The 25,664-nt window shown below is 37.0% G+C and overlaps 1 protein-coding gene across 8 annotated transcripts in view; it reads right to left on the bottom strand.

Moving 5' to 3' along the window:
• The window catches only part of mesh (sushi domain containing 2 mesh), a 172,264-nt gene that overhangs the window by 16,127 nt on the left and 130,473 nt on the right, over positions 1 to 25,664 (bottom strand). For all 8 annotated transcript variants that reach the window (XM_073959977.1, XM_073959976.1, XM_073959974.1 and 5 more), the window contains 3 exons: positions 25,451 to 25,613; positions 25,178 to 25,351; positions 4,578 to 4,700 (listed from right to left, as the gene is read on the bottom strand). In XM_073959977.1, the coding sequence (XP_073816078.1) occupies positions 4,578 to 4,700; positions 25,178 to 25,351; positions 25,451 to 25,613 (460 nt within the window). The remainder of the gene's footprint in view (positions 1 to 4,577; positions 4,701 to 25,177; positions 25,352 to 25,450; positions 25,614 to 25,664) is intronic.

Raw genomic sequence — 25,664 nt, forward strand, 5'->3', positions numbered from 1 at the left:
TATTATAAATATTTTTGTCGCACCTTCCCATACAAGTGGGACCACTGTGCATGGACTTGTCCACGGAAAACAATATATGGTTGTAACCAGGACCACAACGAACAGTATCGGTATACATTTCCAAACGATTCTTGAACAGACCCTACACTGCGCTTAGATACAAATGTTGAACTTTTGTATAGGAGGTACCCTAAGGAGAGGACCCATTTTGGAAGTTAAACTAAATATGGACAAAATATTAGGAGATCCAAAGTTTGGACCAAATTGGTTGACCCTTTAAGAGATATCGTTCATACCATTATAGTGATTATTTTTTTAAATATTGAGGGGAAGTACCGGGAGTTGTGGAACGGTATTGCCCATCGTCGAACTGAAACTATGTTTGGACAAAATATGACGAAAGTCAAATTTTGGACCAAATCTGTTGATCAGTTCGAGAGTTATCGAGCTCTCCAGACCCTACATATGGTACCATAGGGGTATTTTTACACCTTTCGGACTGTTTTTTTATGAAGTATGGTCTTGCATCTGTAAAAACTTTTACCGTCGTAATGGAGGCAACGAATGCAAGTTGTCTCAACAAAAATCAAAGTGATTCGAGAACACGTCTTGAAGTGAACTTATCCGAAATTTGGTGTGGGAGCTACCCGAAGGAGTGGACAAGTATAGTCCATATTCGAACTTGATCTATATCTGGTAGATATATTAGGATGTGTAAAGTATCGACGAAATCGGTCACCAACTTCAAGAGTTATCTTGCGCACAATTTGACCGAACATTTTTGGAATTTTGTGGGGGAGGTACCCGAAGGAGAGGACAGAAATGGACCATTTAAAAGTTAAACTACATTTGGACAAAATATTTGGAGATCCAAAGATCCCCGTTCAAGAGTGAACATTTTTTTAGTGAAAATGTTTTAAATATATTTCATCGAACTGAAACTAAGTTTTAACAAAATATGACGAGGGCCAAATTTTGAACCAAATTGGTTGATCAGTTCGATAGTTATCGAGCTCTCCAGGCCCTACATATGGTGCCATAGGGGTTTTTTACACCTTTCGCGCTATTTTCTCAAGAAGTATGGACTTGCACCTTAAAACACGTTTACCGTCGCAGCAAATGCACGTTGCCTCAACAATAACCAAAGTTATTCAAGAGCAGGTCTTAAAGTGAACTTATCCGAAATTTTGTGTGGGAGCTACCTGAAGGAGTGGACAAATATAGTCCATATTCGAACTTGATCTATATCTGACAGATATATATTAGGATGTATAAAGTATAGACCAAATCGGTCGTCAACTTCCAGAGTTATCATGCGCAAAATTTTTCCGAACATTTTTAACTTTCGTGGTAGAGGTACCCGAAGGAGTGGACCGATATGGCTTTTCTTCGAATTTAAACTAAATTTGCAATATTACGATGACCAAATTGTGGTCCGAATTAACTGACCCGTTCGAGAGTTATCGTGCGTTCCAACCTCTACACATAGGGGTCGCAGGGGTTTAATACACTTTTCGGGTTATTTTTTTAGGAAGTATAGACTTGCCCTTGATTAAAATTGCACCGTCGTAATGGGGACAGCGAATACAAGTTGCTTAATCAAAAATCAAAGCGATTCGAGAGCAGGCCCTAAACTTAACTTTTCCGAAATTTTGTGAAGGAGGTACCCGATGGAGTGGACCGATAGAGTACGTATTGGAACCTTATCTATGTCTGGTAGAAATTTCACGATGTGCGAAGTATGGACCAAATCGGTTACTCCCTTCAAGAGTAATCGTGCGCACAATTTTTCCGAACATGTTCGAAATTTTGTGAAGGAGGTACCTGAACTGGCGGAACGAAATGGCTCATCTTCGAACTTAAACTAAGTTTGGACAAAATATTATCGATTAATATCGATTCATCCGTTCGAGAGTTATGGTGCGCTCCAGCCAAACATAGAGACGGACATTGCTAAATCGACTCCAAATTGTCTGAAACGGATTTCATCCAAACATACGGGGCATATTCCACTCAACTAGCCCAATTGCTTAATGAGAGCACTTCTTGTCCCGATAACATAACAACACAATGGCAAAATATTGCCCACTCCATGCAAACAGCCGCAAAATCCATACTTGGATACCAGAGACCTCCACAAAGAATTCATGGTATGACCAGCAGCGTCGTGCTGCTACCGAAGAGAAAAATGCGGCATATAGAGCTACTTTACAATCAGTAGCAATGCGTAGCGCACGAGAGAGATATCGGGAGGAAAGGAGAGTAGAGAAACGTCTTTTCCGCAAGAAAAAGAGAGAAATTGAAAAACGGGAGTGTAAAAAATCGAAATGTACAGGAACCAGAATGAAGCCCGAAAATTCTACCAAAGCGTGAAACATCAAACAGATGGCTTTGATACAGGCACATCCTCCTGTAGAGACCAGCAAGGTAATCTGGTAATATACACAGATAGCGTGCTCAGGATATGGAAGGAACATTTCTCCAATCCGCTGGTATCCAATAGTGGCGAATACGATGATACCACAGATCCAATCCCAGAAGATGGTATAGAATGTATACCGCCCGGCCAAGATGAGAAAAAAACAGCAATCAACCGGCTGAAGAATAATAAAGCAGCAGGAGCCGATGGCTTACCAGCCGAGCTGTTTAAAACCGGAGGCGACGCTGTGATAAGGTGTATGCATCAGCTAGTAAGCACCATCTGGCAGGAAAAACGCGTACCCGACGATTTGAACCTGAGCATCCTGTGCCCCGTCCACAAGAAGGGAGATAAGACTGAACACTCTAACTATAGAGGGATAAGTCTGCTCCCTATTGCCTACAAGATCGTGTCAGGGATATTGTGCGAACGACTAAAGCCTATGGTCAACGAGATAATTGGACCATACAAATGCGGCTTTAGACCTGGCAAGTCCACCATTGACCAAATATTTACCCTGCGGCAAATCCTGGAGAAGACCCAAGAGATGCAGATCGACACTTACCACCTTTTTGTCGATTATAAAGCAGCCTTCGACAGTCCTCTCCGATCAAAGGTATTCCATGCAATGTCTGAATTTGGTATCCCCGCAAAGCTCATCCGGCTTTGTAAGATGACTTTAACTGATACTAGGTCCTCAGTTAAAATTGGAAAGAACCTCTCCGAACAGTTCAGTACCAAAAGAGGTTTCAGACAAGGAGACAGCTTTTCGTGTGACTTATTCAACATTCTGCTGGAAAAGGTAAAACGAGATGCAAATGTCAAAATAATTGGCACAATTTACACCAATAGCCACATGTTACTTGCTTATGGTGATGACATAGACATCATGGGACTATCAGTAAAGGAAGCAACTGATATCTTTAGGAAGGTAGAAGCAGAATCTGCAAAAGTGGGTCTGGCGGTAAACGGCGAAAAAACCAAATTGATGGTGTCGACGCGCAAAGCGTCCATAGAGCTCGGACCAACTGTGGAAGTTGGTACCTATAATTTTAAGGTAGTTAAAGACTTCGTCTACCTCGGCACTGCCATAAACACAACAAACAACATCAGTTGTGAAATAAGAAGAAGAATTGTATTGGCCAACAGATGCTACTATGGATTAAGTAAGCAATTTAAAAACAAAGCCACATCTCGTCAAACAAAAATAACACTATACAAAACGCTGATACTACCCGTGCTAATGTATGGCTCCGAAGCATGGGTACTTGCGCAAGCAGATAAGGCAGTGCTTGGTGTGTTTGAGAGGAAAATTCTTCGAAAGATCTACGGGCCGATTTGCGTTGACGGTGAATATCGACGTCGTATGAACCACGAGCTATATAAGCTATACAAAGACATGCATATAGTTAAACGTATCGAGATGCAACGATTGCGTTGGCTAGGCCATATCATGAGAATGAGCGATGATGAACCCGCTAAAAAGGCGTATGAATACATGCCACATGGCGGTGCACGTAGAATCGGCAGGCCTAAGCTTCGATGGAGCACACAAGTGGATGAAGAAATGGAAAGGCGCGGTATTCCAAAAAGTCAAGCGAAAAACAGAGAGGAATGGAGATCTTTTCTTAGTTCGGTCTATGGAACAAATGTTCTGTAATGGGCCAACTAAGTAAGTAAGCAACCTTCATTTAAAGTTAGTTCAGGCGCACCGTGTACGGTATGGTTCCGATGGTATTGGTAATTTTCTAATGTGATCCAGTTAACGCCTGGTAAGTAAGAAATCAATGAATAATTTCCAACAGGGCTATTTTTTCCTCTTAAATTTGATCCTCTTTAACAGTTCCTGTGGCATTGCAGAAGATTTTGCGGTTATTTGATTTTTTAAAATCCAGTTTTTATCAAATTGATTTCTTAAATGACCCTTTAAGAGATTTAAAATTTATTCATTTGCTTCAGGTGCTATATTTGGAGATTTCCCCCAAAATTTCTTTCACTGTCTTGTCTTTCTTCTTCTGATATTTTCTGTTTTGTAATATTGTTTTAACTCTTTTTTAGGTCACCAGTTACACATACAGAGTAAAACGGTAACAATCTAAAACTCCAACAACAACAAAACATACAAAATAATACACTAGAACCTAGTTTTTTCACTTACCTCAAAAACCTATCGTTACGTATCCAATTATCGCATAAAGCTCGAGGCCACTTATAACCATATTTACGTTCCCATTGTGGTCCAAAGTACCAAGCCAATGGTATGGGTCTCGACCATAGTAGTCTGTAATGGAAAAAAATGGTTTATTTGAAAATGTATTTAATTACGAATAGATGGATATTTCAATATTGTTTGTGGTGGCATATGGATGATGAGCGATTGTAATGAGATGAGATGTAATGATAATGAATGGTTATTGCATATTAATTATAATAATTATGAGTGTGTGTGTGTGTGACCTGTGGCTATGTGCGTGAACAAGTAATTGGTCCATTACCAAAGTTTAATTAAATGGAAACATTTTTTGTTGGACTTTAATATATTGCATTATTTGGGAGGATTTAAGTAGAATCTTTAGAGAATTTTTGGTTAAAATACTGAACCCAATAATGTTTTTCAATTAAAACAAAATTTTGGATATCAGTCTGATTGAATCCTCTTCCTCTATACATTGAGTTTTTAACATTACAAAAATGTTGATTTAATTCTTTCCGAACTTCAACAAAAACGAAACTTTAAACAAATTTCTCAAATAAAGCCCAATGAACAGTTTAAATAACGCACATTATGTCATGGTCATGGACCAAATGCTTTTGAAGATTTATACTATCATCAACACCATTCAATGTACATTCACCAAGTTTTAAGATCCAATCCTAATGATACCCAAAGGTAACATTAACGCTTACACAAACTGTAACCGAAGCAAAGATGAGGTGGGGGACCAGAATTTATTCCGCAAATGTTAAAATAAGGCCTCTAGATACATTTTGAAATTACTTTGACCACGCAGAATAATAGATGGAGTATTCATCAATGATTCAATCCATGATGACTATGCGAAAGCTACTACGGCCATTCCCATTAGCACCAAAGTCATGGTCACATCTTCTTTTATTGTGGAAAAAGCGTTTTGAAGTCATTTTATGTTTATTGAATGGCAATAAAATGTTATTGTAAATTTGTATTTCTTTTTATGAAATGAAAACGAGGAACGAAACGGATTCTAGATGTTGGAAGAGGGGGAAACGTGGAATTTTTAATGATTTAAAAACCAAAAGCATTTTGGACGAGGATTTTTTAAGAGTTGAAGGAACAACCAATGACCACGATATGCGTGTTTTTCTAAGCGTTTTAAAGGCAATCAAATACCACCATAGACGTGAATTGTTCAAAGATCTTTGTCCAAAGACCAAAAGAAAGGTGGATTTTTTAAAGATTTTTAGGAGCAACCAAAGACAAACAACAACTTGGATTTTCTAAAGGTTTTTAGGAGCAACCAAAGACCAACATATACGTGGATTTTATAAAGAATTTTAGGAACAACGTAGGGGATGGAAGACACCAAGGAACGGTCCTGACCGGTTTTAACGTGGCAAAGCCCAGGATTTATCTTGGTCCCTCTTTCTTCTCAAGTGGACACTGACCTCCCCGTGGTGTCACCTGGGGAACTGCCTTTAACACCCGTTAAAGGTAGTGAGCTAAAATGTGCCGCGCGTTCATGTGCCTCTAAAGTTGACGAACCCCGCAAACGTTTTAAGGACCATGATCTGCGAATCTGCACTTGGAATGTTCGCACTCTTTATAGGGAAGGTGCAGTTTACGCATTGGCAGATGTACTTGAAAAGTACAAGGCCCACATTACTGCCATACAGGAAATACGATGGAACGGGAAAGGCGTCACAACAACACCTAAAGGTGGCGCACTGTATTATAGCTGCCATGACGTAAAGCATGAGTTTGGTTGCGGATTTGTAGTTAGTCGGAGACTAAAACATCTTGTATCCAGCTTCACCCCAGTGAATGCAATTCGAATAAAAGCTAAATTCTTCAACAACAGTTTTATTTGCGCTCATGCTCCCACTGAAGAAAAGGACGAACAGACCAAAGATATATTTTACGAGCGCTAGAAGAAACATATGACCGTTGCACTGCCCATGACATTAAAATTATTCTAGGCGATTTTAATGGCAAAATTGGAAAGGAGAATATCTTTGTCCCAACAATCGGAAATTTCAGTCTCCACAGTGAAACATCTGACAATGGTATGAGGCTGATAGACTTTGCAGCTGCAAAAAACATGGTAGTTAGCAGTACCAGATTTAATCATCTCGATATCCATAGGGGCACCTGGCTGTCTCCAGATCAAAGAACAAGTAATCAAATTGATCATGTTGTGATAGATGGAATACATTCATCGAGCGTGTTGGATGTACGATCGTTCCGAGGCGCAAACATTGATTCGGATTACTACCTTTTTGCAGCAGTACGTACCCGTCTAAACGTTGCAAATAAAGCACAACGTGGAAGTTGGACATCGATAGGCTGCAAACACAACAGATAGCCACAGCATATTCCACTCAACTAGCCCAATTGCTTAATGAGAGCACTCCTTGTTCCGACAATGGCAAAATATTACCCACTATATGCAAACAGCCGCAAAATCCATACTTGGATACGAGAGACCTCCACAAAGGAGGTGCTGCTACCGAAGAGAAAAATGCGGTATATAGATCTACTTTACAATCAGTAGCAACGCGTAGCGCACGAGAGAGATTTCAGGAGAAAAGCAGAGAAGAAAAACGTCTTTTCCGCAAGAAAAAGAGAAAAATGGAAAAGCGGTAGTGTGAAAAAATCGAGATGTACAGGAGCCAGAATGAAGTCCGAAAATGCTACCAAAGAGTGAATCATCAAACAGATGGATTTGGTACAGGCACATCTTCCTGTAGAGACCAGCAAGGTAATCTGGTAACAGATACAGATAGTGTGCTCAGGATATGGAAGGAACATTTCTCTAATCTACTGGTATCCAATAGTAGCGAAGACGATGATACCACAGATCCAATCCCAGAAGATGGTATAGAACGTATACCGCCCGGCCAAGATGAGGTAAAAACAGCAATCAACCGGCTGAAGAATAATAAAGCAGCAGGAGGCGATGGCTTAGCAGCCGAGCTGGAGACGTTTGTATCAGCTAGTTAGCACCATCTTGCAGGAAGAACGATTACCCGACGATTGGAACCTGAGAATCCTATGTCCCGTCCACAAGAAAGGAGATAAGACTGTATGCTCCAACTATAGGGGCATAAGTCTTCTCCCTATTGCCTATAAGATAGTGTCAGGGATATTGTGCAAACGACTAAAGCCAATGGTCAACGAAATAATTGTACCATACCAATGTGGCTTTAGACCTGGCAAGTCCACCATTGACCAGATATTTACCCTGCGGCAAATCCTGGAGAAGACCCAAGAGATGCAGATCGACACATATCACCTTTTTGTCGATTATAAAGCAGCATTCGACAGTCCCCACCGATCAAAAGTATTCCATGCAATGTCTGAATTTGGTATTCCCGCAAAGCTCATTTGTCTTTGTAAGATGACTTTAACTGATACTAGGTCCTCAGTTAAAATTGGAAAGAACCTCTCCGAACAGTTCAGTACCAAAAGAGGTTTCAGACAAGGAGACAGCCTTTCGTGTGACCTATTCAACATTTTGCTTGGAAAGGTAATACGAGATGCAAATGTCAAAAGAAAAGGCACAATTTACACCAAAAGCCATATGTTATTTGCTTATGCTGAAGGAAGGAAGTAACTGATACCTTTGGGAAGGTCGAAGCAGAATCTGCGAAAGTGGGTCTGGCGGTAAACGGCGAAAAGACGAAATTGATGTTGTCGACGCGCAAAGCGTCCTAGAGCTCGGACCAACTGTGGAAGTTGGTACCTATAATTTTGAGGTAGTTAAAGACTTCGTCTACCTCGGCACTGCCATAAACACAACAAACAACCTTAGTTGTGAAATAAGAGGAAGAATTGTATTGGCCAGCAGATGCTACTATGGTTTAAGTAAGCAATTTAAAAACAAAGCCACATCTCGTGAAACAAAAATAACACTATACAAAACGCAGTGCTTGGTGGGTTTGAGAGGAAAATTCTTCGAAAGATCTACGGGCCGATTTGCGTTGACGGTGAATATCGACGTCTAATGAACCACGAGCTATATCAGCTATACAAAGACATGAATATAGTTAAACGTATCGAGATGCAACGATTGCGTTGGCTAGGCCATATCATAAGAATGAGCGATGATGAACCCGCCAAAAAGGCGTATGAATACATGTCTGTGCACGCAGAATTGGCAGGCCAAAGAATAGATGGCGCAAGCAAGTGGATGAAAAGATGACAAGGCACGGTATTCCAGAAAGCGAAGCGAAAAACAGAGAGAATTGGAGATCTTTTCTTAGTTCGGTCTATGGAACAAACGTTCTGTAATGGGCCAGCTAAGTAAGTTTAGGAACAACCAAGGACCATCATAAACGTGGATTTTTTAAGGATTTTTAGGAGCAGCCAGCGACCAACATGAACGTGGATTTTTAGGGATTTTTTGCAGGAACCAAAGACAACCATAAACGTAGTATTTTTAATGATTTTCAGGAACATCTTGAGATCATCATATACGTGGATTTTTAGGAGCAACCAAAAATCAGCGTTCATGGTGGTCGAATGTAGATTTTTTTTAAAGATTTTTAGGAGCAACCAAAGGCCACCGTAGACTTTGAGATACCAAAGACCACCGTAGAGTTGGATTTTTAAAGATTTTAAGGGCCAACAAAAGACCACCATAAGGGTGGATTTCTTAAAGAGCAATCATAGACCACCATAGACGTGAATTTTTAAAGATTTTCCATAGGAGATTTTTCTCTGTCCTAATTCCTTCTTCCGTAAAGGTCTAAAGTACCTGAAGATCAACACATAATTAAATGATTATCATAATGGTTACATCAATTAATATGCGCAGCAAGTGCGATAACCGCATTAGTTACTCTTCCACAATTTCTAAGAATTAGATATTATTTAAAATTCATAAGCAGGAGAAGAGGGAAATCTATTACAAATTCATTAAAAGTTCAACAAAGTATATTAAAGAGATTTTCACTTCACTGTCAAGAAATTTACATGCAATGCACATCGGCAGAAGGGAAGCATGTCATGATGCCATTTATAATCATGTTGACCAACGTGAGCTGATTGTTATCAAAGTTTCCAGCTTTTTTGTTGGCTGCCACATAAAATAGAATAAAGTTGTCATTTGCATTATAGCATCATTATGGACTTATGAAATATTTACAGAAGTTTTCAAAACTTTACCACAGACCAGCCATAGATAATAATGCGAATTACCTTTAATAAACATAAAAAAAACTAAAAAAAATTCTTCTGCCAGGATGAATAGTGTTGGTACTGTTAAACAAATACCGGACACATAGTTTAGTCATCGTTGTTGTTGATTGGCTGTCATGTGGGTGCATTTAGGGTTAGAAAAAATTTCTTAATTTGTTGACCAAACTGGATTACTCAGGATTATGGTTTTAGAGGTGGACACGATGGAAAGGTAAAGGGTGAAGAGTCGCAAAATTCATTGGTACACGTTCTTGTGTGAAAGGATAAAATACACAGGTTTGTATATTTGTTTATATATATGCTTGACCAAAACTAGTTCAATTTTTATTATAGATACATCTGTAAATGTGTTCAATTTTACATACAGACATTTACACAGATCCACAGAAAAACTTCTCCTCAACCGCAACGATTGTAACACTTTTGAAAATTAACACGAATTTTCAATTAAATAAAATAAAACCAACCACACACACTCAGAACTCTTGACATAGATTTCAACTAGAATTTCTACCGTTTCCTAAGCCACATTCAACCACCAACTAAACCTCCCCACAGAGAATAAAAATTTTAACAAATTTTTTTTGACCCAAATAAAAAACTCTGCCACTTATTTGCATATCTAAGCCATTAGGAGGAAACTGAATGACATTTTCACTATTTTGTCTGTAAATTGGCGATAGATTTTGTTTGCTTTTCTCTTCATACATACATTTTTATTTTACAAACATTTTCTTTTTTCACAAACAATTGATTTGAAATTGAATTAAATCACCATCAACAGTGTCATCGACATTGACAATGCCATCATCATCATCAACACCATCATCATCCTTGTTATCGTCATTAATGCTACAAACTATGACAGACTTAAATGTAAGCTGTAAATGAGCTGCAACTGCAATAATAACAAACAGCAAATCATCTAACACAACAACAATAGCAACTGTGAAAGCGTTTATTTCCTAGCAATCTTTGCCGCCGCTATAATCAACAGCATCGTCATCAGCAGCAGCACCATCGACATTTTCTTATATAAGGAAATTCTCTTAACATCCGGCTGAACATTAAAAGTACGTTAAATTAAATGTTTTGAAAATTTTCTATTGACTGACTGACTAACTACCGAGTGAATATTCTCAGCAAGTATCTGCATAGAAGTGTTTTCAATCATTTAAGAGGATGAACAAAATATGACAGGGATGCATTTCATTTCAAGGTTATTCAATGTTCAGCCGCTTAAGCAGTTTCATTGGAAAATGAAGTGAATGGCAGACAGCACGACTGACGTCTACATGGAAAACTACGTATCAAATGTGTGTGGGTGTATCGGATAGTTAATTTAATTGAGTGTAAAGTTTCCAATGCAATGAGAAAAAAGTCAATATGCAACAATTTAATCGAAATAAGAAGTTTGTAATTAATTCAATTATTTTACGGCAATAAGACAAGGTCGTGGGTTTCCATTTGTTTCAACATGGAACAGATCAGACAAACAAAATATATGGATTTTTTCTTTTCATCGAAAATGATAACAACTGTGTGCATTTCCACATATTTAAACAGTGGAGCTATGGTTACCTTATTGTGCGAACGACTAATGCCCATGGTCAACGAAATAATCGCACCTTACCAATGTGACTTTAGACCTGCAAGTCCAACATCGACCAGATATTTACCCTGCGGCAAATCCTGGAGAAGACCCAAAAGATGCAGATCGACACCTACCACCTTTTTGTCGATTATAAAGCAGCCTTCGACAGCCCGCTCCGTTCAAAGATATTCCAGGCCATACCTGAATTTGGTATCCCCGCAATGCTCATTGTAAAATGATTCTAACTGACACAAGATCTTCAGTTAAAATAGGAAAGAACCTCTCCGAAGAGTTTTGTACCAAAAGAGGTTTCAGACAAGGAGACAGCCTTTCGTTTGATCTCTTCAACATCCTGCTAGAAAAGGTTGTACGAGAGCAAACGTCAAAAGAAGTGACACAATCTACACCAATAGCCACATGTTAATTGCTTATGCTGATGATATAGACATCATGGGACGATCAGTAAAAGAAGTAACCGACACATTTATGAAGGTCGTAGGAGAATCTGCTAAAGTGGGTCTGGCGGTTAACGGCGAGAAGACCAAGTTGATGGTGTCCACGCGCAATGCGTCCATTGAGCTCGCACCAACTGTTGAAGTTGGTTCCTATAATTTTGAGACAGTAAAAGACTTCGTATACCTCGGCACCGGCGTAAACACAACAAACGGCATCAGTTGTTAAATAAAAAGAAGAATTGTATTGGCCAACAGATGCTACTTTGGCTTATGTAAGCACTTTAGAAACAAAGCCACAACTCGTCGAACGAAAATAACGCTTTACAAAACACTAATACTACCCGTGCTGATGTATAGTTCAGAAGCCTGGGTACTTGCGCAAGCAGATAAGGCAGTGCTTGGCGTGTTTGAGAGAAAAATTCTTCGAAAGACCTACGGACCAATCTGCGTTAACGGTGAATACGACGTCGCATGAACAACGAGCTGTATCAGCTATACAACGACATAAGTACACTGTGCAACATTTTTAAGGTGATATTGTGCAAACAATTCGAACTGAGGATTTTTTGATAGTACAGACCCAAACGACAAAAAGCCCTAGTTTGGTTTTGTTGTGTCAGATCCAGCTTTGATTTTATGGCCCCATCTAAACGTGGTTAAATATTGAGTTTTTAAAGAAATTCGGGGCTATATCTCTGAAACCAATGCGAATTCTGACCTCTGAAGCAAATTTGTAGATAAGGACAAGAATAAAATATTTGGAGAAGTAATGAACTCGAAAAACTAAATTTATTGCCTCAAATTTTAAAATATATGCAAAAATTCCACAATTTTTATACATTTCGCACCGTATCTCCAAAACAGTTAGTTTTTTCTGAATATTTTCTTTTGGAAAAATATTCCCTGGAATGTAATACACAACTCTTCTGAACATGTCATTGTTGTAAAATGCCTCTATACCGTTGTTTTCAGTACATTTTTCAACGACGATTTAATAAAAATATCAATAATGTAGTGAAATCCGAAATGCGAGAAAAAGCTCTTGGTGTGAACTGTGTTTGAAATACGTGTTGTAAAAGATATGATGCAAAATACTGCTGAAACAACATGAAGTCAGCATTTTAGAGTTTTAGAATGTTCTAAAGAATTGTTGAGAACTTTATTTGGAAGATTTTTGCAAAAGGTTACTTGGTTCAACTCCCAATAGTTTAGCCGATACTGAGCAGAATTTCAGCAATTATGTAAAATTTTCTATATTTTATAGATTTTGCTGCCTAGATGGAGTTTTTCTTATGTGGGTTTTTCAAAAGATAAGTTCTACTAGTTTATGGCTACAATATTGCTAAATACAGCAAAGCCAAATTCCTTTTCGTTTCTGAGATAAAGGCCTGATAAATGCAAAAAAGTGTAGATTTAGCCCGGTTTAGATGAGGCCATAAAATCCGAACTGGATCTGACAGGACAAAACCTAGGGTTTTTGTAGTCTAAATATGTAATTTCAAAAAATGCATACTAGAAGTTGTTTGCATTTTCAGTGTTGCATAGTGGTATAGATAAACATATCGAGATGCAGCAATTGCGTTGGCTTATAGTCCGGTCAAAATAGACATGCGTATAAGGGGGAAATAGCAAAAATTCCCACAAAGCTGAATTTTGGTGGAGAGCTAGGGTTGGCCATTAGAAGCAACGTCCTAAAAGTCCCCATCGATCCCATGTGTGCAAAACAAGTTATTCGGGGTCAAAGGTCATTTTTGGAGGCATTATTCAGTTTTTTTAATTTTCCTCAAAAACGGTAATACTTAGCAAAAGCCCGCTAAATTAAAATTTGTAGATTCAATAATTGTCTACAAGATTGGTCCTTATGATTCTTAAAAAAGACTTACCATTTTCGAGATATCTCGATCTAAAGGTCAAATAAAAAATTAGCTGCGTAAGTACATTATGAGGCGAACCGGTTAAAGTAACGACACTATGTGTTAGATACTTCCGTAAGCTTTCAAGCGATATCCACTTTGCAGTAATCGGTTCAGTAGAACCGGGTCTAACCCGGTTTTTAAATTTGGCCTTTCGGGTCTAATAACCGGCGAACCGGATCCGCAACCGTTGAAAATTATATATTTCCGTAATCAGCGCAACAAATCCTACCTTCGGACAAAACTTGAAAAAAATCGGAGAGTTTTCGTTGGGGTCGTTCCCGTTGGGCTTTCGATTATACATGTGGGTTAAATGGGCTATTTTTGCATAAAATGACTCTAACATTGAATAACTCTGTTAAACAGACTCCGATTTTGTTGGAATTTTTTTAGAAGATAGCTATAATTTCGCTCTTCAAGAAAATATATATATTTTTGGGGGACAGACCCGATTACTTCGCTTATTTTAGCCGGTTCGTCTGGATATGTGCATATTTCCCTTATAAGTGCATAAAAATCATGTGTTTTTTAGAACACCTATATGTCAAGAATGGTTCCTTCTAAGAAAAAAATTGTAAGGGTCAAACTTGTAGATAATTTTTCTGTCTACAATATTTACTTTAGTCACTTTTTGATTAGATCAACCGTTTTCAAAAAATAAATCCGAAAGCCTAAAAACCATTAAAATTTGACCTTTGACCCCGAATAACTTTTTTTGCACACATGGCATCGATGGGGACTTTTAGGACGTTGCTTCTAACGGCAAACCCTAGCTCTCCACCAAAATTCAGCCGTGTGGGAATTTTTGCTATTTCAATGTCTATTTTGACCGGACTATTAGCCATATTATAAGAATGAGCGATGATGAACCCGCTAAAAAGGCATATAAATTCGGGCCGCATGGCGGTGCACGCAGAATTGGCAGCCAAAGAGTAGATGGCGCAAACAAGTGGATGAAGAGATGACAAGGCGCGGTATTGCAGAAAGCGAAGCAATAAACAAAGAGAATTGGAGGTATTTTCTTAATTCGGTCTATTTAACAAATGTTCTGTAATGGGCCAGCTAAGTAAGCTACGGTTACCTTACCCGCCATGCACGCTGAATAATTCTTAATATCGTGCAGATCAATCTAAAACACTCTAGAGTCACTTCAGCTAACCTGTGGATCTTTCTGGACAGGGAAGATATAAAAATAGGCATAATACAAGAATCCTACGCTAACGAAAACATAACCATGAAGGAAAACGGTAAGCCTATATACTATATTAAAACAACCAAAACAAGTATCGGAGATATACCCTCAGCCTATGTGAATTGAAACTTTCATCTACCTTCAGATCAAATGTATTTAGGATCTTTTCAGAATTTTGTGGCCCTTTTTGTACATTTGAACTTGCCGACAAAAATGTGGATTAGGATTAAAGTTCAAAAGAGTTGCGGAGGAGGTACTTAAAGTAATGGACCGACATAGTCCATTGTGGAAGTGGATCATATTTTGGGAGTCATATCTTTTCGATAGATATCGCGTCCATTAGTCATTTCTGTGGGTCATCGTATAACCATTGGACCAGTGTGCCAGGAAGCATGGACTTGTCCACGGAAAACATAATATCTCTGTAAACAGGACCACATCGAACTGCACCGGTATACATTTCCAAAGGATCTGCGAATAGACCCTAAACTGCACTTAGACACAAATGTTGAACTTGTGGATAGAAGATAAACTAAATTTGGACAAAATATTAGGTGATCTAAAGTTTGGACCAAATTGGTTATCCCGTTCGCGCATACCATTTCAGTGGCATTTCTTTAAATATTCGGGGGAAGTACCGGAAGTTGTGGACCGGTATTGCCTATCTTCGAACTGAAACTAAGTTTGGACAAAATATGATGAAGGTCAAAATTTGGACCAAATCGGTTGATCAGTTCGAGAGCTATCCTGCTCTCCTGGAACTACCAGAAGGAATGGACCGATATAAACCATCTTCGAACTTAAATTAAGTTTGGACCAAATATTACGAATGCCAAATTTTGGACAGAATAGGGTGATACGATCGAGAGTTATCGTGCGCTCCAGCCAGACGAACTGACATGGCTAAATCAACTCCAAATTGTCTAAAACGGATTTCTTCAAAACATACTTGGGGTCTAAAACCATTATTTCGGTGAGGCACATTTTGCCCGTATGAGAGTGTATATGGTGAAAACCAAAAATGTTTTACAATCGATGAATCCGAGTTTCACCCTTTCAGAGTTCGCGAACTGTTAATATATTCTTTACAGTAATGTCGACCATTAAAATTAATTTACGCGGAAGCTGTGTTGGCATCAATGTAGAAAAATGGGTAAAAATGGCTTCTGGTTTAACCTTACATTTTATAGGCCTATGCCCAAAAAAAAGACTTAAAGAATACTCCATGTGCAACATGATGCTAGTTTATCATTTTTCGATATATCCACTGCATCCACCTAAAATTGATGCTGACATTTTGAAGCCGGAACGTCGTTTTTTTTTTAATTTTTTTTTTAATAAGCCGGACGTGCAGAAATATTTTAAATTCACAATATTTAAAACTCATAATAGGATTACACTGTGCAACATTTTTAAGGTGATCTTGTGCAAACAATTCGAACTGAGGATTTTTTGAAAGTACAGACCTAAACGACAAGAAACCCTAGTTGGGTTTTGTTATGTCAGATCCAGCTCGGATTTTATGGCCCCATCTAAACATGGTTAAATATTGAGTTTTTAAAGAAATTCGGGGCTATATCTCTGAAACCAATGCGAATCTGCTTCTGACCTCTGAAGCAAATTTGTAGATAAGGAAAAGAATAAAATATTTGGAGAAATAAAAAAAACTACATTTATTGCCTCAAATTTTAAAATATATGCAAAAATTCCACAATTGTTATACATTTCGCACCGTATCTCCAAAACAGTTAATTTTTTCTGAATATTTTCTTTTGGAAAAATATTCCATGGAATGTAATACACAATTCTTCAGAACTTGTCATTGTAGTAAAATGCATCTATACCGTTGTTTAAAGTACATTTTTCAACTACGATTTAATAAATATGTCAATAATGTGGTGAAATCCGAAATGCGAGAATAAAATGTTGGTGTGTACCGCAGAAAAAACAAGAAGTCAGCATTTTAGAGTTTCAAAATGTTCTAAGAATTGTTGAGAACTTTATTTGGAAGATTTTTGAAAAATGTTACTTGGTTCAACTCCCAAGACTTTAAAATGTCAGCAATTATGTAAAATTTTCTATATTTTGATGCCCTAGATGGGATTTTTCTTATGAGTAGACATCGGATTTTTGCATTTTTTTTATTTCTTATCCGATTGGACTCAAATTTTGGATCTAGGCGTTTTAAGGGTAAATTTTTCGATATTTGGGGTCATATCAAAAATATGCAAAAAATATGCCAAAAAATATGCAAAATATGTAAAATATGCAAAAAATATGCAAACAGTCTTGGGCGAAAAACGTCATAAAAGTCGTAAAATTGACAATTATAGTTGAAAAAATCATCAAAAAAACGTCAAAGTGTCCTAAATTAAGATTTTTGGACATTTAACGTCAATTTTTTAGCAGATTATTATGTCATTGCGTCCTCTTACGACAGTGTGGTGTAGGGTATAATAATATGGCATTGTAATACCATTTTTTATTATTAAACTATATAAAATTTTATATAATATCAAACATTTTATGTAAATTCAATATTTTCTTTGTCTTAATTTGTAGCATTAGGCAGGTTTTAACTCAAAGGGAAGAAATCGATGTCGGATTTTTTAAGGCGGGGGGTGCCGCTTAAACTGTAAATTAGATTTTAGATAGATTTTAAGACTAAGATTGCCAATTGAGGACAATTGGAATAAGTTATGCACTAAATTAAAGGCCATTCTGTTCATTTTATGTTCAAAAACAAAAGACTTAAGTATTACTGAATTCGAGATAGAAAGCTAGTGTCCCCAAAAACGTGACTACGTACGCCTTAGGGCGAAAATGGAGCCTATCTGGGTACAGCCGGCTACTTGGAGAACGCATTGTTTTAGTTGTTAGTCCTTTGTAATTAATTGGTTGTAATCTATGGTGAGCTCGATTTTGAGTTAATGTTTAATCTCTTGAGCAACAAGAAGTCCCACTTTTAATTACGCCGGGTAAACCTTTTTTAGGAATTTCGACAGTTGTTCTTTTGCAAGTTTGTCGGATCAAACAATGCCAAGCCAACAAGTTCAGGACTAAGATACCACAGGTGATTTATCATTTTGTTATTTCCTTTTTCTGATACTAGTTTGTCTATGTTTTCGTATTTCAATAGACTTTCAATGATGTCTACGTCTTGTTTTGATACTAAACGCTTCGTTGAATCTGAAGAACCATCTGTCCCGAAAATAATCAAGCGCGGCTTCAACAAGAACTCCTAACCATGAAATTGTTTTAACTGCAGTAGAAGCTCTCGAAGAGGAACCCAACAAGTATAAGATCTTTAGAAGCCTTATCCGTTTATGACGGAGAATAAACAGTGAAAAATACTCGAAACAACTTCAAGGAATGGTTAAGATACCCCAAAACAAGGCTATTTGCGTGCACTTGCATGGAAAACTATTACCAGGTATTCTCAAAACAGAGCAGAAAGAACGGGTTGCTGTTCTGGTATCATCTGGTATGGGGGTAAAGAACAACTCCTGGGCGTTCTGAAACTGAGAGTAGCTCAGGGGAGAAACAAGATCTAGCAGTGTACGAATGCCTAGAAAAATGGGGTCTCACCAGCTTGAGCAGATGTTAGGTCGAGAGCTTCTGTACCTGCGTACAGACTTATTAGAAGTATTGTTGAGAGGGATTTTTGACTGCAAGTTTGGCAGCACATCCGGACATCAACCAAACATATTCTCGCGATTTCTATAAGAATAGTCTGCGATTGACAAATCCAAGTTCGATGTAGGCGAGAATGTTTTAAAACTACTTCCCAGCTGGCTTCCCAAGAACAAGAGGCGGTAGAAGCTCTTTGTGTTTTCATCTTTCGAGCCTGGTTTAACGTCCCCAGAACATGTTTATACCCTCAGCATTTATGCTAACGAGGGTATATACACTTTCATACGGGCAAAATGTGCCTCATCGAAATAATGGTTTTAGACCCCAAGTATGTTTGGACGAAATGTGTTTCAGACAGTTTGGAGTTGATTTAGCCATGTCCGTCCGTCTGTCTGGCTGGTGCGCACAATAACTCTCGAATGGATCAACCGATTCGGTCCAAAAGTTGGCTTTCGTAATATTTTGTCCAAACTTAGTTTAAGTTCGAACCCACAAAAGTTCGAAAATGTTTGGAAAATTTGTGCGCACCATAACTCTTGAAAGGAGTAACCAATTTGGCCCATACTTTGTACATTGTGAAATTTCTACCAGACTTAAATGAGGTTGCAATAAAGACTCAATCGGTCCACTCCTTCAGGTACATCCCACACACAATTTCGGAACAGTTTAGGACCTGCTTTCGAATCGGTTTGATTTTTGTTGTAACAAATTGTATTCACTGTCTTATGACACCGTGTGAAGTGTTTGGAGCGCAAGATAAATCTCGAATGGATCTGCCAATTCGGTCCAAAAGTTGGCCTTCGTAATATTTTGTCCAAACATATGGCCTGTTCCCGTACTTTCTAAAGTGGTAAAACTCGTAAAAGTTGTAAAAGTCGTAAACGATTTTCATATAAATTTTGTGTACGGGAACGCAAAATGTGTAAAAGTGGTAAAAATTGTAAAAACTTTTTAGTTCTGGAACAGAGCTATAGTTTAAGTTCGAAGATAAACCATATCGGTCCACTCCTTCAGGTACCTCCCTCACAAAAGTTCAAAAATGTTCGCAAAAATTGTGCGTACGATAACTCTTGAAGGGAGTGACCGATATAATCCATACTCTGCACATCCTATTATATATACCGGACATAGATCAGGTTCAAATATGGACTTTATTTGCCCACTCCTTCTGGTACCTCCCACACAAAATTTCGGATAAGTTCACTTTAAGACCTACATACCTCCATTACAACGGTAAAAGTTATTTCAGGGGCAAGTCCATATTTCTTGAGAAAACAGCCCGAAAGGTGTAAAACCGGACCGGACCACAACTTCCGGTACTTCTCCCCCAATAAAATGTCACTAAAATGCTAGGACGACATCACTTGAATTGGTCAACCAACTCTAGATATGAAAGAGCCGGGAGCAAGCTCGGTATACCATTACAGTTTCTATTTAACATGTTTCCGCAGTTTATAAAATAAGCTAGTTGCTGCAATGATTATTTTACATTCACTTATTGTAATTAAAACAACACGTAATAGTTTTAAGTTATTATTTTTTATGCAATTGTGAACTTCTTAATATTTTTCGAAAAGACTCAATAAAAAAAATTGAATTGAATTGGTCATCCAATTCTAAAATGGCCATTATCGGTCCTCCCTAAAGGTACCTTCCCCACAAAAGTTCAACATTTGTGTTTAAGTGCAGTTAATTACTAATCCACATTTCTGTCGGCAAGTTCAAATGTTCAAAAAGGGCCACAAAATTCCTAAATACGTTCGATCTGGCCGTAGAAGAAAGTTTCACTTCACAGGGTATATCTCTGTCGGCAAAGCTGACTGACACTTTTTTACTTGTTTTTTTCTAATTTTTCTAATTGAACCAAAAAATATATTTGGAACAATATTTTCCAACAATAAGTTTTTCTCTTTTTTTTGTTGCTATAATATGCAATTTATTTACCCAATCTCTATAAATTTGGTTTCGTATTTTTCTACACATTGTCTAGATTCCGCATATATTTTTATAGGATGGGGGTATATTAAGTTTGTCATTCCGTTTGTAACTACTCGAAATAATCATTGTAGACCCCACAAACTATATATGAGGAAAAGTCAAAATTTTTTAGTTTCCATGAAGCCAAGGTTTGCACTATTATAATACGCGAACTATTGTAGTTTGCCAGTAACTATGACTATTGCTGGATTAATTTAGATGTTTTTGTACAAAGCTCAAAAAATTAGCAAAAAAAAATAATTTACGTGGTAGTTACGACCGCGTAAAGGAAAAACCATAGTTAAAAACACGTTGAATCTAAACAGGTTTTTTACATTGCTATTTGATTTCTGATTAAACCATTCAAATGACGGACATCTGTCCAAAGTAAAAGTTGGAGAATACAAAATGAAGATTACACTTCTAATGTATCACTTTTCAAAATTTCCACTGCATCCACCTTTTATGGATGCAGACATTTTGAAGCCGGATTTCAGGTGTTTTTTGTATTTTTTATGTAACTGGGACGCGCATTCGGATATTTCGAAAAACCAATTATAGGACTAAAGAACTCGCGATTTCGCATAATCTGATTTGTATATTAAGTATGTAGCCCACACAGCAGCAGAGTAATCTACTGCCAAAGGCCAAAATTTAGTGCGATATTTTTTCTAAAAAACCTATTTTTTGGGTACAGTATTTACAATATCGTTTTGAGTGTGCTGGTACCCCGCGATATTTTAGTTTTTCGACGATCCGGATCATATGAATCACAGATCGTAAAATTCCATCTACTAGAACGGCGGAAATGGCTACTGCAAAAATTGAAAAATTTGCGAAAAATGTTTTTCAAAATATCGCTGACTAATTCGCGTTTTATGTGGATCGTTTCCATTTCAATGAAGAAAGTGAATCATCATTCGCGTTTGTGCGAAAACAGCGGTTTGAAAAATTTAGTGGCATGGGAGCTGTATCCGATTTATCCAAAAAAATACTGTGTGATGCTACATCCACGGTTCTTGATGGATTTTATTGAAATATGTTTAGATCGATGTATTTTTTCACGGTTGATAGTGAAATCGGATGCGCATAAAAAGTGTATGCACTTTGTGCAAAATATAAGCGTAATACAGTTTGTTGCACACTAAACTGCAGACGATGCTACATCTTAGCGGCCAAAGTAAATCCTGGCAAATGTGTACAAATTAAAAGAGAAGAATTCGCTGTATTGGTAAACCGCATGCGCATCAAGTGATTTTGAGGATTTCGCTATTTACACGCATTTCAAAATGAACATTACCTGATACAATTTTATTTCAAGATTATACCCCATTTAAAGGAACCCAACATTTATTTGAAAGATATCCATATCTTCTGCTAGATGTTAGCGTGTTTTCTAGAAGTGATTAGAATAAAAAATGTGATTTATTGCGTGGAATTTAACTAAAATAGAAGAAAAACTCCGACCTATTTTTCTTACATTTTGTTCAACTAACTCACAAAATAAATTTTAATAAATATTTTCTCTTACAAAAATTTTATAAATTTCCTCAATATATTTTTTGTTTTTTGCTATAATATGCAAACCGCTAAACGGATTTGTATAGTTTTGGTTTCTTTTGAATCTTCGCGATATTTAGATTACGTACATATTTTTTATATATTTTTCAGATGCATAAACAGCTTGAATTTTATTAGAACAAGTTGTAAACTACCAATTGTTTTGAATGCTTTCCTAATTTTCGCGAAAATTTACAACTTTTTCACTAAAGTTATGGGACCTCAGTAACCATATAGTATGTAGGGAGCCCCTAATTAAGAGAGTTTCTCAATATAATGATTAGAGTCTTTTAAAGATTTTTTTCTTTTGATTGTCTAAGTCTGGAGTTTTTTCTTTTTATCAGAATTGAAACCGCCATAACTTTTGCGCGCAACAACCAAAATTAGTATCTCGAACAGATTTAAGAATGGGATTTTTTTCCCAATGTATGTACCAAAAATCATTCATGTAGCTTAAAAAAAAATTTTTAATTTTTTGTTATGGAAAACTAAAAAATTTTGTCTTTTCTTCATATACACTTTCATACGGGCAAAATGTGCCTCATCGAAATAATGGTTTTAAACCCCAAGTATGTTTGGACGAAATGTGTTTCAGACAATTTGGAGTCGATTGAGCAATGTCCGTTCGTCTGTCTGTCTGGCTGGAGCGCACGATAACTCTCGAACGGATAAACCGATTCGGTTAAAATTTTTTCTTTCGTAATATTTTACAAAACTTAGTTTAAGGTCGAAGATGGGCTATATCGGTCCACTCCTTCCGGTACCTCCCCCACAAAAGTTCGAAAATCTTCGGAAAATTTGTGCGCGCAATAACTCTTGAAGGGAGTGACGGATTTGGTCCATACTTTGTATAGCGTAAACTTTCTACTAGAGTAATATGAAGTTCGAATATGGTCTCAATAGGTCCACTCCTTCGGGTACCTCCCACACAAAATTTCGGAAAAGTTCAGTTTAGGGTCATCTCTCGAATCGCTTTGATTTGTGTTTCAGCAACTTGTATTCACTGCCCTCCATACGACGGTACAAGTTTCATCAAAGGCAATTCCACACTTCCTGAGAAAATAGCCTGAAAGTTGCAAAAAAACCCCTATGACACTGTGTGAGGTGGTTGGAGCTCAAAATAACTCTCGAAAGGACCTGCGGATTCGGTCCAAATTTAACCTTTGTAATATTTTGTGAAAATATAGCTTAAGTTGGAAGATATGCCATATCGGTCTACTCCTTCAGGTACCTCCCCCACAAAAGTTCAAAAATTTTCGGAAACAATTTTCGTACGGTAATTCTTGAAGGGAGTGGCCGAATTGGTCCATACTTTACACATCCTAAAATAACTATCAGATATAGATCAGGTTCAAATATGGACTATATATGTCCACTCCATCCGGTACCTCCCACACAAAATTTCGGAGAAGTTCACTTTAAGACCTGCCATCGAATCACTTTGATTTTTGTTGAAGCTATTAGCATTCGCTACCTACATTACAACGGTAAAATTTTTTCAGGGGCAAGTCCATATTTCTTAGGGAAAAGTGTAAAAAAACTCTATGTCACCACATGTGGCGGTCGGAGAGCACTATAACTCTCGAACTGTTCAATCGATTTGGTCCAACATTTGGTCTTCGTCATAATTCCGGTACTTTTCCCCAATATTTAAAAAATTTCACTAAAATGCTAATACGATATCACTTGAATGGGGCAACCAATTTGGTCCAAACTTTGGATCTCCTAATATTTTGTCAAAATTTAGTTTAACTTCTAAAATGGCCCATATCGGTCCATCCTAAGGGTACCTCCGCCACGAAAGTTCAATATTTGTGTCTAATCTTCATTTTTGTCCGCAAGTTCAAATGTCCAAAAAGGGCCACAAATCTCTGAAGAGACCTTAAATACATTCGATCTGTCCGTAGGTGAAAGTATCACTTCGCATTGGCTGAGGGTATTTATCAGTCGGCAAAGCCGACAGACACTTTTTTACTTGTTTTATTATTTGTTGATTTTCTGCGAAAATAATAATAAATTTAAAAAAATTTTAAACATCTACGAATACATATGGAATGCTGTTAACGATTTATGCATAAATTTTCTCATAACAATAAATAAGATTTTTTTAAATATTTTTTCTTTATATGAGAATAAAAACCGTTATAACATTTGCGCGCATCGTCCAATTTTGTGAACGCATACAGATTTGAAGCATTTTTTCCTTAGCCTCTATACCAAAAATTTTAGATGTGCCCGCAAAAAAATTTTTAAATTTTTTCAAATGGAATTGCAAAGGATTTGAACAGATTAACGTCTAGATGTGCTCGGAAATTTTTTTTAATTTTTTTCAAATGGAATTGTAAAGAAATTTTGGTTTTTGCCATATAATTTATAGGATCAATGCTTTACAAACGGAAAAACAAACTTAATATACCCTCAATACTATAGTGGAGATTATAACAAGATTGACCAATTTATGTTTTTCCACTCTCAAATAATATACGAAAATTTAAATTTCAAACAAATGTTATTCTATGAAAATTTACCACACCAAATATTTGCCATTACTCCATATCCTGATGCATTTTCATTTATATAAATAGGAACAATTTCAACAACTTACAACCAAATAAAAAATAACTAAGGGAATTTTATGAACAGATTGCAGTACTTCATAATGTTTATTCTGTTACTACCCCGAAATGTTTTACATTAGGCATTTATCGCAATATTATTTAAAACAAATGCGATATTCATAGAATTCTTCCAACAAAATATTCATTCAATCTAACCACATTTGGCAATGAGCAATGGACCTGGGAGGCAAAAAATAAACCTCATAATAAAATTCACAAAGTAGCCACATAAATCCTCTGACACACACAGTCGCACGCACATTTTTGTATACAAATTTCAATTCCATTAGGAAAATTGATTTTTCAATTGAAATGAAATTTAAAAATTTTTAAATGGAGCAATGAATCAATGTGCGTGTAAGGTACATTTAGCCATATACATATTTAGGCCTACATAATTTAACGTTCAATACTTACGGACTGATTTTCAAATTATTATATTGCTGGGGATCAGTTAAATTGATTTGTATGAAACCAAATTGTAGATCGTTGTTAATGTTATTGCGGTTAATATAGTTTTGTGGTGATATAATATATTGGCCAGTATTACTGGCAGCAGCCTCAATTACATCAATATATTCCAATTGGGGACTAAAGACAGAAAAATACGAGAGAGACAGAACGAAATGTGGTAAATGTTAATAGTTTGCATAGTTGCATTTGTTGTGTTGTGACAATTGATTAACTTACTGAATTGTGGTTTCACGATAACCCCACAGGGATATCATAATATTGGCATTTGCGTTTGAGGTTAAATTGTAGGCATTCCAGTTGATGCGTATTTCCTTGGGGGCCTTTTTGTGTACGTCATCAGTTTCAAAGAAAATTTTCTCGGTGGCAGCGGCAGGTGTTTCTATTTTTGGCCGGAAAGTTGTAGAGAATAAATTATAGATAAATTGACAAA

This window comes from Musca autumnalis, unplaced genomic scaffold, assembly GCF_047663935.1.
Source record: "Musca autumnalis isolate F117 unplaced genomic scaffold, ASM4766393v1 scaffold_1, whole genome shotgun sequence".
Classification (NCBI taxonomy): domain Eukaryota; kingdom Metazoa; phylum Arthropoda; class Insecta; order Diptera; family Muscidae; genus Musca; species Musca autumnalis.